At 33.6% G+C, this 15,355-nt stretch overlaps 1 protein-coding gene and 1 long non-coding RNA gene across 13 annotated transcripts in view; one reads left to right on the top strand and one right to left on the bottom strand.

Moving 5' to 3' along the window:
- Window positions 1–15,355, top strand: part of CACNA2D1 (calcium voltage-gated channel auxiliary subunit alpha2delta 1) — a 533,653-nt gene that overhangs the window by 476,511 nt on the left and 41,787 nt on the right. For 4 of the 12 annotated variants that reach the window (XM_036931687.2, XM_036931679.2, XM_036931684.2 and 1 more), the window contains 6 exons: window positions 1,425–1,496; window positions 2,827–2,898; window positions 5,243–5,304; window positions 10,529–10,605; window positions 11,900–11,920; window positions 12,587–12,647. In XM_036931687.2, the coding sequence (XP_036787582.2) occupies window positions 1,425–1,496; window positions 2,827–2,898; window positions 5,243–5,304; window positions 10,529–10,605; window positions 11,900–11,920; window positions 12,587–12,647 (365 nt within the window). The remainder of the gene's footprint in view (window positions 1–1,424; window positions 1,497–2,826; window positions 2,899–5,242; window positions 5,305–10,528; window positions 10,606–11,899; window positions 11,921–12,586; window positions 12,648–15,355) is intronic. The other 8 variants (XM_036931683.2, XM_036931690.2, XM_036931680.2 and 5 more) reach the window with 3 other exon arrangements.
- The window catches only part of LOC130684276 (uncharacterized), a 131,002-nt gene continuing 130,562 nt past the window's right edge, over window positions 14,916–15,355 (bottom strand). Inside the window, exon 3 of the long non-coding RNA XR_008998476.1 lies at window positions 14,916–14,961. This is a non-coding gene — a long non-coding RNA (uncharacterized LOC130684276). The remainder of the gene's footprint in view (window positions 14,962–15,355) is intronic.

The following is a 15,355-nucleotide window of genomic DNA, read 5'->3' as shown; positions in this document are numbered from 1 at the left end:
ACACAGTTGAATTTTTTTTTTTAATCTGCCTTTAAGTATATCCCCATTCATCAAAACCCATGGGAATCCTAAATTTTCATTATTTAAATGGAGTTACTTTGAAGGAAGGCATTTTTGTCATAATTACAAAATAAATACATGCCATGTATACTGTGTTACTTAGCATTTGACATAAATAGGATGTTTAATCTTAATACAGTTCTAATTACCTAAATCAGCTTGGGTTGTCAATCCTCCTAAAACATTCGTTTAAAATAGTGATGATCTGAACATATTTCAAAAGAGCCTTGTGAGGCTGAAATTATTAAAATTCCAGTGACCTTGCATTAATAGAGCATAATGTGTTTGATTTTAACTATATTTTTGTGGTATTCTAGTAAATATTTAAAAATCCAGTTTCTAAAATTATTGAATTATAAAATTATAGACACTTATTATCATTTAATGTTCTAGTGAACTTTGAGATTCCACTATGGCATGTTACATTTCCTAGAATGTTAGAATCACTATATTTTTTTATCACTAGTTCAATAAGTCTTCTTTTTATGATCAAGAAATTCTTTAAATGTCATATAAGGTAAGTTCACCAGGATAACAGTTTCATTTAATATAGTTATATAAATAAATAATCTGCCTTGTTCCAGAGTGAATTTTCTTGTTGCACACCAGCAGGAAGAAGTAGTAGGAGATGTTAATGCAGGAAACAGTGTTTAGGGAACCGTTTTTTATTGTAGTTAGACTTTAGTTGTAATAGCTAATCTTTGTTAAAGTTCTTATGACTTGACCACAGATCTTATTTTAAAAACTGTCTTGCTTTGACTTAGTAAAAGATAAAGTAAAATTTCTGATATTCAAATATATGAAGCAAATTTTTATCTTTCCTGTATGCCTTTTAAGTGGAAAGAATAAGTTTAGAAGAGTTTGTTTTACTCAGCAAATCCAAACATAGTTTTTAAAACATTTTCCCTTATAGAATTTCCTATTTCTTTACAGAATACAAATAAAGAATGTACATTCCTTATATGTTGCCTTTATTTTCTTGCCAAATACATTATCCACATGGCTATATTATGCTTCTTTCCCATCCTAATTTTAAAAAGTGAGTGGATCTTCAGAAGTTAGATTCCCACAGAACTTGTGATTGTAAATGTAGCAGCTATCACAACACTCAAAATGAGACTGTTTTTAGTCTATGATTAATTAAAATTTGTTACACTGAAAGCTCAAATCCCAGCCTATTTATTATTAATTTTAATTAGATATATGAAAAAATATACCTTCGTGCAATTATTTTGTCAGCTATTTAGTGCACCTTAGGTAAGTAACTCTATGGAATTAATTTCATATTTATCCATTGCTTCATTCTATATGCAACACCATTTTGCAATATCATATATGCCTAATTACTATTATTTTCTGTGTAGAACCCCAAATCTCAGGAGCCAGTAACTTTGGATTTCCTTGATGCAGAGTTAGAAAATGATATTAAAGTGGAGGTGAGTGTAATCAGCAGGCCTGTACAGTACTCTCAGCTCAGATGCTAGGATTCACCCATTCCATAAGTTTCTTTTGAGCAGCAACATAGTGGTAGGTCCACTCACACACTGTGCATACAAATATGAATGTTTTCTTTAAAAATTTCTAGATCTTGGCCTCTCTCATCCAAAAGATCATAGGAATAGGAATAAATATTTTAAGTTAGATATACCATTAGTTTTTTCTTTCTCATTCCACAGGGAGAGATATTTTGAGTATTTCAATACAAATGTAACTTGTAAACTTCATTTAAAAAAAACAGAAATGAAGGATATTGCTATAGAGTTGAAAGAAAAGTGGAAGAGAATCTAACCACCCATTGAGCAACATGAGGAGAGAAGCTGCCATATTTCTTTTAGTACACTTTACTCAGAAAGTTTCTATTTTATTGCAAAACCAAAATTGTATGTCAGTTCCCCCTGAGGGGTCTTATATAATTATTAAGGATAATCACTAACGATAATAATAGCATGTATTAAATACATGGGTACACGTCAAAAGGCTTTGAAATAACTATTATTATATCTGCTGTACTGATATGTTTGAGGTACATAGAAGTTAAATAGCTAGTCTCTAGTTACTTATCAAGTCAGTAGTACAACCAGGATTTGAACCAGGTTTTTGTGCTCCAGAGCTAATACTTTTAAGACTATTTGAGGTGTTCTAACTCCTTATCTTATCTACATACAAAGGGCACCACATTTCTCTTATAACTTGTCACAGTGTGTTTTAATTTGTACTTGCTTAACACATTTACTCCCTCATTGTAGAATGACAGAATTTAATTATTTATTATAATTACCCTAGACTGAGACATAATGTTGGAATATTTTAGGTGATTAATGAGCATTTGTGTGGACTTCGACATGATAGAGTGGGATCATGTAATGGTGAAGAGCTTGGTCTTCAGACTCTCTTGCCCCTGAGTGACTGTAATAATAGTCCGCCTTTCTTAAGTCTCACTTTCCCCTCAATTAATCTCATAGGTCATTGATCACTCTTATTAATTGCATTTTAAATATGAGTGACTGGTTGAAAATAATGCTGTTAATTTAATGCTGAAATTAAAGGTGTTTTTAATTATTTAAAAATAATGTAAAATGACTATAATGTAACTTTTAAAAGAATATTCCCAGAGAACAGCTGTAACTACTATTAAAACAAAGCTAGTATTTTTATTCAGTCTATTCTAAAATAAGGCATAAACCTCGAAAAACTAACTTTAATGATCATCCTTTGGCAGTTCAGTTGATTACCTGCAATAAAGTAATTGTTTCGTTTTTCTCATAGATTCGAAATAAAATGATAGATGGTGAAAGTGGAGAAAAAACATTCAGAACCCTTGTTAAATCTCAAGATGAGGTAAGAATTAAGTCAGGCTTATTCTTAAACAAAATAATATATTTCAGTTACAATAATTGATATTGGTAGTTTGTCTTTCCTTTCATTAAAGCAATACTTACTTGTAAACAGGAATGTTCCTCTAGTAAACAACAAAAAAATGTAAGGTACTCTGCTGGAGAGAGAATTTCAATAAGAATTTTAGCTCTTTTTATAAAATGATATTGCTTTTGGTATTCTTACTAATAGTATGTTGCTAAAAATTTTGTATTTCCATTTTTTTATCATTATAACAAATAAAGCATGCAGTGTAATGTCATGCCATGTTCTTTTAAACCATTTCAATCATGCAAAACTGAAGGTAATATTTAATAGCTGTTTTTATATGGCTTGTGCATGTAGTGTTCTAATTGTTGAGTTCCATATATTAGTTTGGGTTTATTTTAGTTTTTTAGTATGTTACTTGTTTACTTCTTTCTGGGCTTGATTTATGTTCTTTTATTTATGCACTTCATAATTGTTTTGCATTTAAATCTGATATTAAGTCAAGAAATAATACAAGTACCCCCAAAAATCAGTGGTACAAGTATATAATAAACTTATGTTGTTTTACATTGACATGGAAGAGCTCTTTGTATATAAGGAGTGATGTCTGTCTATGATGGATCACACAATGGAGTGAAGTAAACACATAGGCATCCATATATTTGAATATTTGAAAAATATATAGATCCCAGAAGTCTGGCCTTTTTGAGCCTGGATATTTAAGTTTTTATATATAGCTTATTTCCTTTCCCTCACATTGTGATCCTTTTTAATATATACATTTCTCCTGAATTCCTCAGCAGATCTTTCCCTAAGATGGAGCTAGGATATCAGAACGACCCCATTAGCACATAGCTTTGCTCATTTCTTTTATTTTGGTATTGTTAATGTACAATTACTTGAAGAACATTATGGCTTTGCTCATTTAATGTCACTAGGAACCCCACCATTACCAGGACATAAGGGAGGTATTTATCATTTCAGTCTTGCTGAACTTTGACTCTCTTTACCTTTTACCCCCTCGCTCCCTGAGGAAAGGTGCAACCATTTAGCAGTTCTGCCAGCTTTTCCACATTTCACCAATAAGAGCTCTTTGAGCGGCACACTCTTTCCTCAGCTTACAAATTAATTTTGTTTCTTTTAAGTCGCTTTGATATTTTCCCTCCTTTAATTTACTGTAAATCCCTCTGAGCAATATCTCCCTGTAGACTTTTCCTATTATACTGAAAGAAACATTGCCTTGTGTATTTCCCTAATCTAATACTACTTTAACTTGCTGAACACTAGTTTGCCATGTTTTTTATGAATACTGACAAATACATAAACATTGTTTCTTTTGAGAATTTTACTAGTCCAAAAACCTTCTCACCACTTCCTCCCCCTCCCCCATGTCTATACACGTAGATAAAGCTATAGGAGTTTGATGTATAAAGGCAACGTGTGTAGTTGTCATAAAGTGAATCTGGTATCATGCATTTTCCTTCATCCTGGCAATATGCTTCCTTTGTAAGACTTACTTTTTCATCAACATAGTGTAGATAATAGTATCTGCTCCAGGGGGTTAATTAAATGAGACAATGGCTATAAAGTACTTAGCATTGCCTGATACCAAGTAACGCCCCTGTGAATGTTACTGTTCTGATGAGGGTGGCAAAGCTGGTGATGACCAAAAAATTTAAAGATGCATATGTGCCATCACTGTACCTGACAGAAGAAAGAATGGTAATTTCTTTACCTTTGTTCAGCAGCTACAAATGGAAGATTCTATATCCATTTAGCCTTGTACTTCCTTTCTTTGGTGGACTTCGTTGTTTTTCTTACCTTCAGTGGTACTGAGTAGTTTCTTATGATAGATAAATACTGTAATAATTAGTACAGTAATATGCTAGCCATGCATTTGTGTCTAGACACACTGAGTACATTAACTCCCTGATATTACCAATTTCTCTTAAACATTCTCTAGCATGAAGCTATCTGAGTCTTACTTCTCAGTGTTATTTCATGATTAAAATTTATTTTTCAGGAAGTATCTTTGAAGTTTTGAGGTTATTAATTTGGCACAATAAGTTAACTAAGATTTTGCATTAATAAGTCCTCAAAATGTGTCAAGTGGATGTTGAGTTTTGCCCTAAAATTTTGTTACACACACTCCCCCATAACAGAACAAATAAATGCAGAATAGAATAGATTAGACTCTTGTGAAGAATGGTATTGAATGGCCACAGAAAGTATAAATAGATTCTACTGTTCTGCTCTTCATATAAATTCACTTAGAATATATGGAGTGATGATAACCTGAATATCAAACTTTTTTTTCTAGAGATATATTGACAAAGGGAACAGGACATACACATGGACTCCTGTCAATGGCACAGATTACAGGTAATTAACTATTTAAATGTATATTTTGTAAGTGTATGCAGTTCAGTGTCTATCTATTTTTAGTAGCCATTTTTCTAGTGGATGCGTATGTTATGTCTTTGCATTTTCAAAAGCCATTTTTAATGTAATTAAAATAGAAAAACCCTGTTTACAATATATAAATGTATTAAAGTTACAGATTCTGATTTTCAAAATGGGAAAGATGAAAAAAAGCAAGGAATATAAACTTTAGAAATGAAAACGTGATATAATTGTATTTGGCATTCTGTGTATTTATTTTAATAACAATGTTGACAAATCCTCTTGATAATTTGCAGTCAGTGTCTCCACTGGCTTCCTCATTAAATAGTCATTTAGTTTACATTACTTAACATTTAGGTTGCAAATTAACTTAAAAATTAAATTTATCACATCATAGTATAATCATATAAAATGATCAGTTGATATAATTTACCCACTTGAGTAGCAACTCTTTAATGTCCCGATTCTTCCAACTCTCTGGGCCTTGGAAAATTCTATAAGACTGACACCCTATTGTCTCCATTCTTCAACACTTGCTGAGCATTTTCTTCACTTTCTTGTTCTTACTCTTATTTGAGGCTTTCTGTGTGGTCCTACTTCACACATGCTTATGATACTGAGGCTAATATGAGTATGTCCTTCTTGTTATTCACTCTCTCTTCCTCCTTCCTAAAGGCTCCTCTCTTTGAATCACATGTCAGCAAACTACACCACCCACCATTCCTCCTTTTTAACAGTCTCCTTCTCATCCTATTAGATTTTAGCTCTTGGCTCACTGTCAGCCTCTCTTACATTCACATAGATTACTGTTCCTCAAACTGTTCATGACATTACATTCATTCCCACACTTAGGAAAAATAAAACAAAAATTATTAACTAAAGGCCATTTCAAAAGAGATAAAAAATGAAGCTTAAAAATTTTATTACTAGATTCCCCACACATAAAATTAGTCTGTCAAATTGCTGTAAAATGTTCTAAATGATTACTCTCAATTTCTGTACTTAACTGGTCATGAGCTGGTCATAGCCATTTGGCAAATGAGCCGAGTCAATGGGTCACACTTAAATATCATTGACATTGGTGACTTTTCTAGTACCTGGACTCTGTTTTTCCTCCTCCTCTCTAATGATCTTATCATTCCCTGCCTTAACTACCTACTCCAAGGTCAGGTTTGTGACTCTTTCATTGTCAAGACTGCACCTCCTCTGTTATATTCTTAACCCAAGATTCTTACATCCTACTCAGATTACTACAGTGTCGCTTTCCCTCCCCTCCCTCCAGGAACTCAACTCCAACAATTCTATGACTCAACTGAAACCTGAAATCCATTGATCCGTTCTATTTTTTCACTCCCTTGCCCTGCCTCTTCATGGCCTTGCACCTCTCTTTATTCAGCAGAAATTCCTTATTTCTTACCGTGTTTGTTGTCTTGCACACATTATCAGCTCCCTTCATCACACCCAGATTTGGTAAATGGCAGTTTGACAAATCCCAATCTTGGTTAAATTCAAAGTATTACCAACACCACACTGCACCTGCACAGCTACAAATGGGTGAAGTAAAATACTCCCTGACTGATAAATCACCTAAAATTCATGATCTCTAACATCTAGTGGGCCTTAGTGGTGCCTGATATTCTCAAGTCCAGTAAGTTTAGGATGCTCCTAGATAACTTTTGATAGCTTCTCTTCTCTCCTCAAACCCATAACACTTCTCCATACATTTCCTCTTGGATGTCTTTGCTTTCTTTGTCACTAAAAAACAGAAATGTTCAGAAGAGAACTCACATGACCACAGTACATAACTACTTGAATCTGTATCTCCATTACTCTCTATTCTCAATACAGTAACAAGAGTGATCTGATTGGCACTTGAGTTATATTGTTTCATCTCTCTATGCAACACCTCCCATAATTTGCTATCTTGTTCAGTCTAAAAGCCACAGTTTGTCAGTCATCAGAAGCCTACAGCATCTGATCTCATTCACTCTCAGTTCTATTTACCTTCCAGATTGTCCACTGAACACTCTTGGCTTAAACTATACTATCCTACTTTCCCCATAAACAATGGTATCCTGCCTCAGGGCCTTTGTACCTGAAATTATTTCTGTCTAGAATGACTTTTTCCCATATATTCACATACTCAGTCCTTGTCTTCTGCTCATCTTTATATACTTTTATCTCCTCAGTAAGGCCTTCCCCAGCGATCCTATTTAAATGAATTCTCCATAACCCTTATCATCATTTGACATTTTATAAACACATGCATACACACAAAGCATATATGGAGAAATTTATTTCTACTGTTTATTGTTTGTCTTACCCTCACTAGTAAGTTCTAAGAGGGTAAGGCTCTAAGATTGTTAGATTTTAAGATTATAGCCTGCTTCATTTACTTTCTCTTTTGAAGCCCCAGCTCATAAAGACAATGGTGTATAGTAGGCATTCTGTAAATAAGTACAGAATTGAAAATGATTTTAAATTTGTCTTATCCTGTCAAATTTAAATAATGGTATCCAAAATTCCATTGAAATGATTCAAGTATGAAGGACTTAATAGATTGTGGTAGACTCAACTATTTCTTTTGTAATAAAATAAAAAATCCCCCACTCTACCTGAGAACATACACATAACCTGTTGGGGGAGCCTGAAGTGCTGGGGATTTCTCTTAAGTCCTGCAATGTTGGTATCATAGGAAACTCTTTCCTTTTCTTCTCCTATGATGGCATGCAGAATACAGAGAGAAGAACACAGCAATTAATGTCTCTGTTTGTACAGTTTTGACATACTGTTGAATTCATTGAATTCATATGCTGACCACGAGAACAACTGTTTTAATTATTCACTTGTTTCTATCTTCTGACTTCTCTTTCATCTCTTGTAGACATCTCTACACATACATAGTCTTTAAGTACATACATAAGTCATCATTTCTTCTTCCTCTGCCACGATTGTTACCACCTTTCAATTTTTATATAAGCTTGTCAAAAGATGTGATGGGAGAGAGGAAATATGGACAGGCGAGGAAATAAATTCCAAATAACAATTTAGAACAAAATACTACATCTAAGTTAATGGAAAATATGGCATGTTTTGATTTAATGAACAAGGTACCAAATTTCATTTAGTAAATTGTCTCCTTAAGCCTTGGTGTAATTTAGGTACCACATTCTGAAATATGTAATTAAGGACTTTAATAGAAACCTGTATTTTAATGAGTTGTTTTATAATGATAAACAATTGAGTGGCTTTATTAGCCTTTAATTCCTGGGAGAAAATCAGTCTTGGTCTGTTGGCTTTATATACAGTTACAAACACTGAATATGACAGCATCATTGACTGAGAAATGTTGGTAAAGATCTTACCTGCTATAAATTGAAGAAATAACTGTTTCCTTAAGGTAGAAATAAATTACGTATAATGATATTTCTCTGTAGAATGAAATATATAGCTCTTAATAAAAAACTGAAATTTGCAGCCCAATACAATATGTATTTGATATGTCAATTTCAAACTTCTCTTGTGTTCCTCATGAGTTTCTGTACTATTTTTATGGTACATGAGATGTAAGCCAAGCTTAGAGAGTGACACTGTAGCAGCCACATGATATAACACTATTGTTTTAATTAGAAGTTTCTCTTAGCAATAAATGCTGATGGGGCAATAAAAATGTCCTAATTTCCCCTGGGAGGAATTTGTAGGAGACCATCTTCAAATACTCGGTAATTCTGCTGTACGTTTTTATAAATGGCAAGTGAATCATAAAAGGTCATCTTACTTTCAAACTAATTGCACTGCTTATTTTAATTTTAATCTCTGCCTCTACTTAAAGGAAGGTACCTATAAAATGAATGGAGAGATTTTCATTAAATCTACATGTTTTATTTCTCTGACCTTTTCCTATAAGGAAAGTCTATGAATTACTTAATGATGAAGAAAGAAATGAGGAATTGGAGGGAACAAGCATCCACTCACTTTGCTGTCCTGACTACATAGTTATAACAATTAAGCCCTTACCTTTTTCCTCCTTGTAGAGTGAATTTTTAATATATATATTCATAAGAAATAAAACCTGAAATTTTATATTTTGTCCTATTCTGTATTATGCATTATATATATGTGTGTGTATATATGTATATATATAATGACATTACAGTTTGGACACCCATCCCCAGAGCTTAGCTTGAGAGATTTAAAAGATCTTCTGCCAATGCCTAGATACTCAGAAGCTTAGAAATGTGCACCTTTCCCTGTGCACTGATAAATTTTATATCAAATATTAAAAGCAATTGCTGAATGACACAATTGGTCACATTAGTCATTGATTTTTTAAAAATAATTGCCTTGGGGATCTTAGAGATACTCTCATTTTTTTTAAACCATTAGTTCATGTTTCCATCTGTATTCAAAGCACAGCAAAGGCCATTTGCAACTGTAAATGTGTATATGGAATCATTGGTTATGTCCTACATGTGCATACTAGCCATTGTGAGATTGAATAATTATGCACAGGAAGGTATTACTGGAAACTGCGTAATGTTAAATTCCGTCATCTTTTATACTATTGGGTAAGAACCAGTGGGATGAGTAAGCAATCTTTCTTAGTGTTATAAAGGAATTTGAATTTTCCCACCAACAGTCACTGGGAAATTTGTCTGAAGATTTGAGTTTTAAAATAATAGGTTTTTAACCTTTCAAAAGGGTATACTTCAGATGATTTTATGCATTTTGTAATGGAAAAGCTGATAATACTTCTTATGTTTGTAATTTTTAAACAACGTATTTTGCTACAAAGCACTTGAACATTATATATAATTCATTAAGGAGGGGTGTCCAGTTGATATTATAGGTTTACTTTGTTTCAGCATAACACTAGAATTCTTATCTTTTCAACCCTCAAAGTATTTCAATACACTTTCCTGGAAATACAGGACCCATGACATTTCTTTCTCAGCCGATTTATGGGTGTATTTAGTAGCTTATCTTCATGTGTCTCCTCTGATTCCCTACAATGTAGAGAACTGGATGACACTTAGGGCAAGATCTGATTAAGTACTCTATTTGCTGAATGTATTTTCCTTTCATAGAAATATGTCTTTTCTTTCCCATGAGGAAGATCTCTGAATTTCCATGAACCTAATGTGTCTTTTTTTTTTTTTTAGTTTGTTTGTTTGTGTTTATGCTTCTCTTGTTTCTATTGCAGTTTGGCCTTGGTATTACCAACCTACAGTTTTTACTATATAAAAGCCAAAATAGAAGAGACAATAACTCAGGCCAGATGTAAGTACTGTGAAAGCAACTCCAGGGTCTATTTGTCATCTCCTAGTATCAGATGTTTAAATTCATCTAGATTTTAGAATACCCAAGGCTTATACATTTTACCAGGTGTTATTACCAAATCTACCGCAATTATTCTAACCCATTCCAAACATGCAAGGAACAAGAAATATTCTACGTGGATAGAATATGAGCAGGTACTCCACAGTCTCCCCGGCAGCCCCCACCACCCTTCCCCACCTTGCTTCGTGCTCAGAATCATTGCAGGGCTGTGTCCTCTGTGGCTGTCATTTCAGTGGTCTGCTAGCTGGTGTAGAATGGCTCATAGTTGCTACTCATGGCACTGTGCTAGTAATACTTTTTTTTTTTTTTCCTTTTTTCTTTCTGCACTTGGCAAAAATAATACTGTGCTCCACATCTTCTACTTCTTGTGAATAAACTGAATTGCACTGGTCTTTTGCTTTGGTTTGGTGTTAGCTTCTCATAATCCCAGTTAATGTCTTCCGTAACTCAAATGGATTATTTTTTTAAAGCATCATTTGGAATGTGGAGTAATTACTAATACTAGTGCATACTTTAAGTCACTATTAATCTTTGTTTTGGGTGACTAGATATTGTAGAGTAAAAGGACCATCATATCCTTTGCACATCATTCAGTCATTACTAACAGCCTCAATTTTTTCTGTTACAATAAAGTAAAAAAAAGTGTGTGTGTGTGTGTGTGTATCTATCTATCTATATATATATATATATACACATACATACATATATGCCTTTTACATCTGACCTTAAGTAAATGATGATTTCTTTCATTTCTCTGTCTGTTCTTTTCTGCTCTCCACAGTCCTGGTTCTCAAAGTTCATTGGGCTCATTTGTATTTCCACTTTCACTGGAGAGATAGATATGATGGTCTTTTAACAATCAGCAACTTTGCATGAGCTAGTTCATCACTTGATAAATGGGATGCCTGGTGGGTCTCTGATGATCAGTGAATGCTTCTGTTTATAGGCTAACGTCATGGGTATTGCACCTGCAGTAACCACTCTGCAAAATAGACCCTTGAAATAACTACTGAATGGAGAGGGTGCTCTAGTAGTAAATGACAGGACATACTTTCGAGCCTTCACAAATGTGTGTCTTTTTTTTCAGACTACAGCTGTACATTAATAAATCGTTGATCTATACACAATATTTTTATTCAAGAAAGTCATTGAATAAAATATTGTTTGTGACCCCCTTTGCTTTACCCTCTTTTTTTTTGTTTCCCTGCTTTCTCTTTCTGATGGATTTTCACAGCAAAAAAGGGCAAAATGAAGGGCAAGTATTTTTTCATTGCTCAATTTCTTTCTGTTTATTACACTTGACATTTTCACTGATATTTCCATTCCTATTGGATATTTTCCTCTGTGCTTCCCATTTGCTAGATTTTCCTCCAAGATCCCTCAACCTTAGCTGCAAAAAAGGGGGAAAGAATATGCTTGTGTTTTCATACGCAACCTGTCTCTCATTCAGTTTTTTTCTTAGGCTTAAATACTTGTGTGTTACCCTCCTACTTATTAATTCACACCTAACATGAAGATTATTAATTCACTAAAAAGGCATTAATGCATTCATTAAAATCATTTTCTTTACCATACTATTGGTAAAATTTTTATGTTGACATTTCAAACAAAATACCTCTGATACAACATTGATATAAATTGCTTTTTAAAAGATACCTTGGTTGTGGTAGATTTAGTTAATGGGAAAATTAAAGATGAATTTTTGGTTATATTAACTGGTATAATCCATGTTACAAAATTAAAGTGGATTTTATTATTGAGAAGTATTAGGATCTTTATATTCACTGATGTGTTTAAATGTAGGATATAAGTAGCCTATTTTTTCATATTAGGTTATCATTCTAATGCTTTCATATAGTCATAGAATCTGAGGATACATATTCTGAATTGCTTATCTAATCCTATAACATTGTCTTTGCAGATTCAGAAACACTGAAGCCCGATAATTTTGAAGAATCTGGTTATACCTTCATAGCACCAAGGTTAGTTTTCTTTTCTTTTTTTATAGCTTGTGTGGGTGGGTTGGCCTTCAGTACCAGTTCTGAACTAGGGGCACGAATGCTCTGGGTTAATTCCATGCCAAATTTATAGAACCTAAGGGAACAATAACTTTAAAATTCAAACAGTACATTGTTCATTCATTAATTTACTCATTCATATTCTTACTGAGCAACTACTCTGTGCTAAGCAGTATGCTGAATTGGGGATATAATGATGACTAAGATACAAACTTTTCTCTTTTTGAAAATAACAGTGCATCCAACAATAATGAATTGTGCAATTGTATTTATGAATATATATATATACATACATATATAGATATATACAGATATATGTAGGTTTATATATACACAAAGCTATAGTGTCTTAACCTCATTATTTTTTTAATACACGAATACAACTCTCCAGAGAAACATTATAATGTAACATTTTGTCACGTATTTTTAAGATTAACATTCTTTCCTCTCCTACCCAATGTTATTTCTCTCTCAAATAACTCCCCTTCTGTATCCTTAATATATATACATCTTTATCCTTACCTCTAGTTACAGGTAATTATTTGAAACTCTATTCAGGAATCCAAGAGAGTTATTAATTTTTGATTCCCACTCTCAAGCAGATATATATGATTTAAAATTAACAATTCCTATTAATCTAGGCTCAATCACTAAAGAAAATAGATTAAGAAGTTTGTATTAATTTCTCACATTTTATACTTCTTATAGAAATTATTCTAAGAACCCAAAGAAGCTCTTTTTCATTTTATTTCTGTTTGAGAATATTTGAGTTTTTGGTTCTTTCTGAAAATAGGAAATATAGATAACTTTTTGAGGAATCTCTTTTAACAAACCATATTCTTGGCCTCATGAGTGACTCTGCCCTTAAGCAGCTTCTTCTGATCGAATTTCCTTCAGTGTTTGATACTCTGATCAAAGTATCTCCTTAGATACTTTGCTTACTCTTGCTTGATGACACACTATTCTGATTTTCTTCCTCTCTCCCTAGCTGCATATTCAGTCTCTCATGGGCTTCCTTCTTCTGCAGATGACTTTCCTGAGAGTGCTGGCTTAGCTCTCTTCTGCTTTTATTCTTTTCCGCAGTTTTGGGTGATAGAGTTACAGGATGGCCACAACATGTGGAAACAAAATAGACATGTGGTTTATTGAGATAATGTTACAATACAGGATCAAACAGTGTATCTGTTTCCAAACTTCATGTCTACCCTACAGATTTTGATTGATGATACTCATCTTTAGATGAAGCTAAAAGAAATATCTCTTAAATGCACTACAAATTCAGTATCTTCTAAACATTTATCCTTTATGGAGAATTCTTCCTTGTTGCTTTGGTGAGAAAATACCATCTTTTCAAATGCCCTTTCTTGAAACCTGTTACTTTTCTTTGCTCCCTTTTCTTTATATCTAATCAATCACCAAGTCCTGCCAAATAGAATTTGTCTTATCAAGTATATCTGTCAAACTCTGCTGCCTTTGTACAGTACAGGCCACTGCTTTTCATGCTAGCTGATCGATCTCCCTGCCTCCACTGTATCCCCCTTACTTCCCAGTACTGTCTTCTTTCTATAACCAGAATTTCTCCTCTGCTAGATACTAACCAGTGCCTCAGTACTGTCCTCATGAGGATCTGTATTTGTACATCATAGCTTTCAAGTGCTCTGTTACGAGGTTCCAGTTTACAGTGTGGTTCCCCCATACTCTAAATCAGGGGCCAACAAAATATAGCCTACAGATTGGCTGCCTGTTTTGTACGTAATGTTTTATTGGAATACAGCCACACTTATTTGTTGTTTTTCCTGTGGCTGCTTTTGATGCAAAGACAGAGTTGAGTAGTTGTAGCATAAACTTACACTCCACAGTGTCTGAATCACTCACCATCTGGCCCTTTAAGAAAAAGTTTGCCAACCTCTGCTCTAAATTCCAGCCACATTAAACTTCTTTCAGTTCCTAACTGTAGTGTTTTTCTCCCTTACCTCTTTTCATCCACTGATCTTTTTTTTTCTATTTGGGACTGTCTCAGGCATAACCCACCCATTCCCAAACCCTAGTTTCAAAGCTCCTAGATCTGGGAATTTCTTTCCCATATTCATTGGATTAAACTCCTCACTGAGAGCCTTACAGAATTCCCTTAACAGAGCACTGCCCACATTTTATTTTTTTTTTACTTTCACTAACAGAGTTTCAACTGAATCCATTTGACTTACCACTCAGTATCTGACATCAAATTCATATCCTCCTACATAGTAGGTGCTGAGTAAATATCTGTCGGCTGGAGAATCTATGAAGAAAGTGAGAAGAATATTTTTTAAATCATATTGTTAACAATAATACCTGTAATCTTATTAGCAATTTTTCCAGACAAGTAACTTTGAGCAACTTTAAACTGCTAAAACCAATTTTAAGAAGGAAAATATAGAGGACAGAGCAGTGGCTCACAGACTGTTAGCATGTCCACACATTAACATAGTCATACATTAAAAATGTAAGCAGAGATAGAAATTAGGTTGCAGTAAGCCCTATTAGATAAGACTCCAACTCAGATCCCATTTTTTCCTCTGGGCAACTTCTTCCCTCTTCTTTCCCAATTTCTAAGTAACAGACCTTGCAGCCTGGCTTTCTGAGCTTCGCAGTTAGACAAACTGGAAACATGGTGAAAGTCTCTATACTCACAG

Source organism: Manis pentadactyla, chromosome 7, assembly GCF_030020395.1.
Source record: "Manis pentadactyla isolate mManPen7 chromosome 7, mManPen7.hap1, whole genome shotgun sequence".
In the NCBI taxonomy this organism is placed as follows: Eukaryota; Metazoa; Chordata; class Mammalia; order Pholidota; family Manidae; genus Manis; species Manis pentadactyla.
This window is presented reverse-complemented; position numbering and strand designations above follow the sequence as displayed.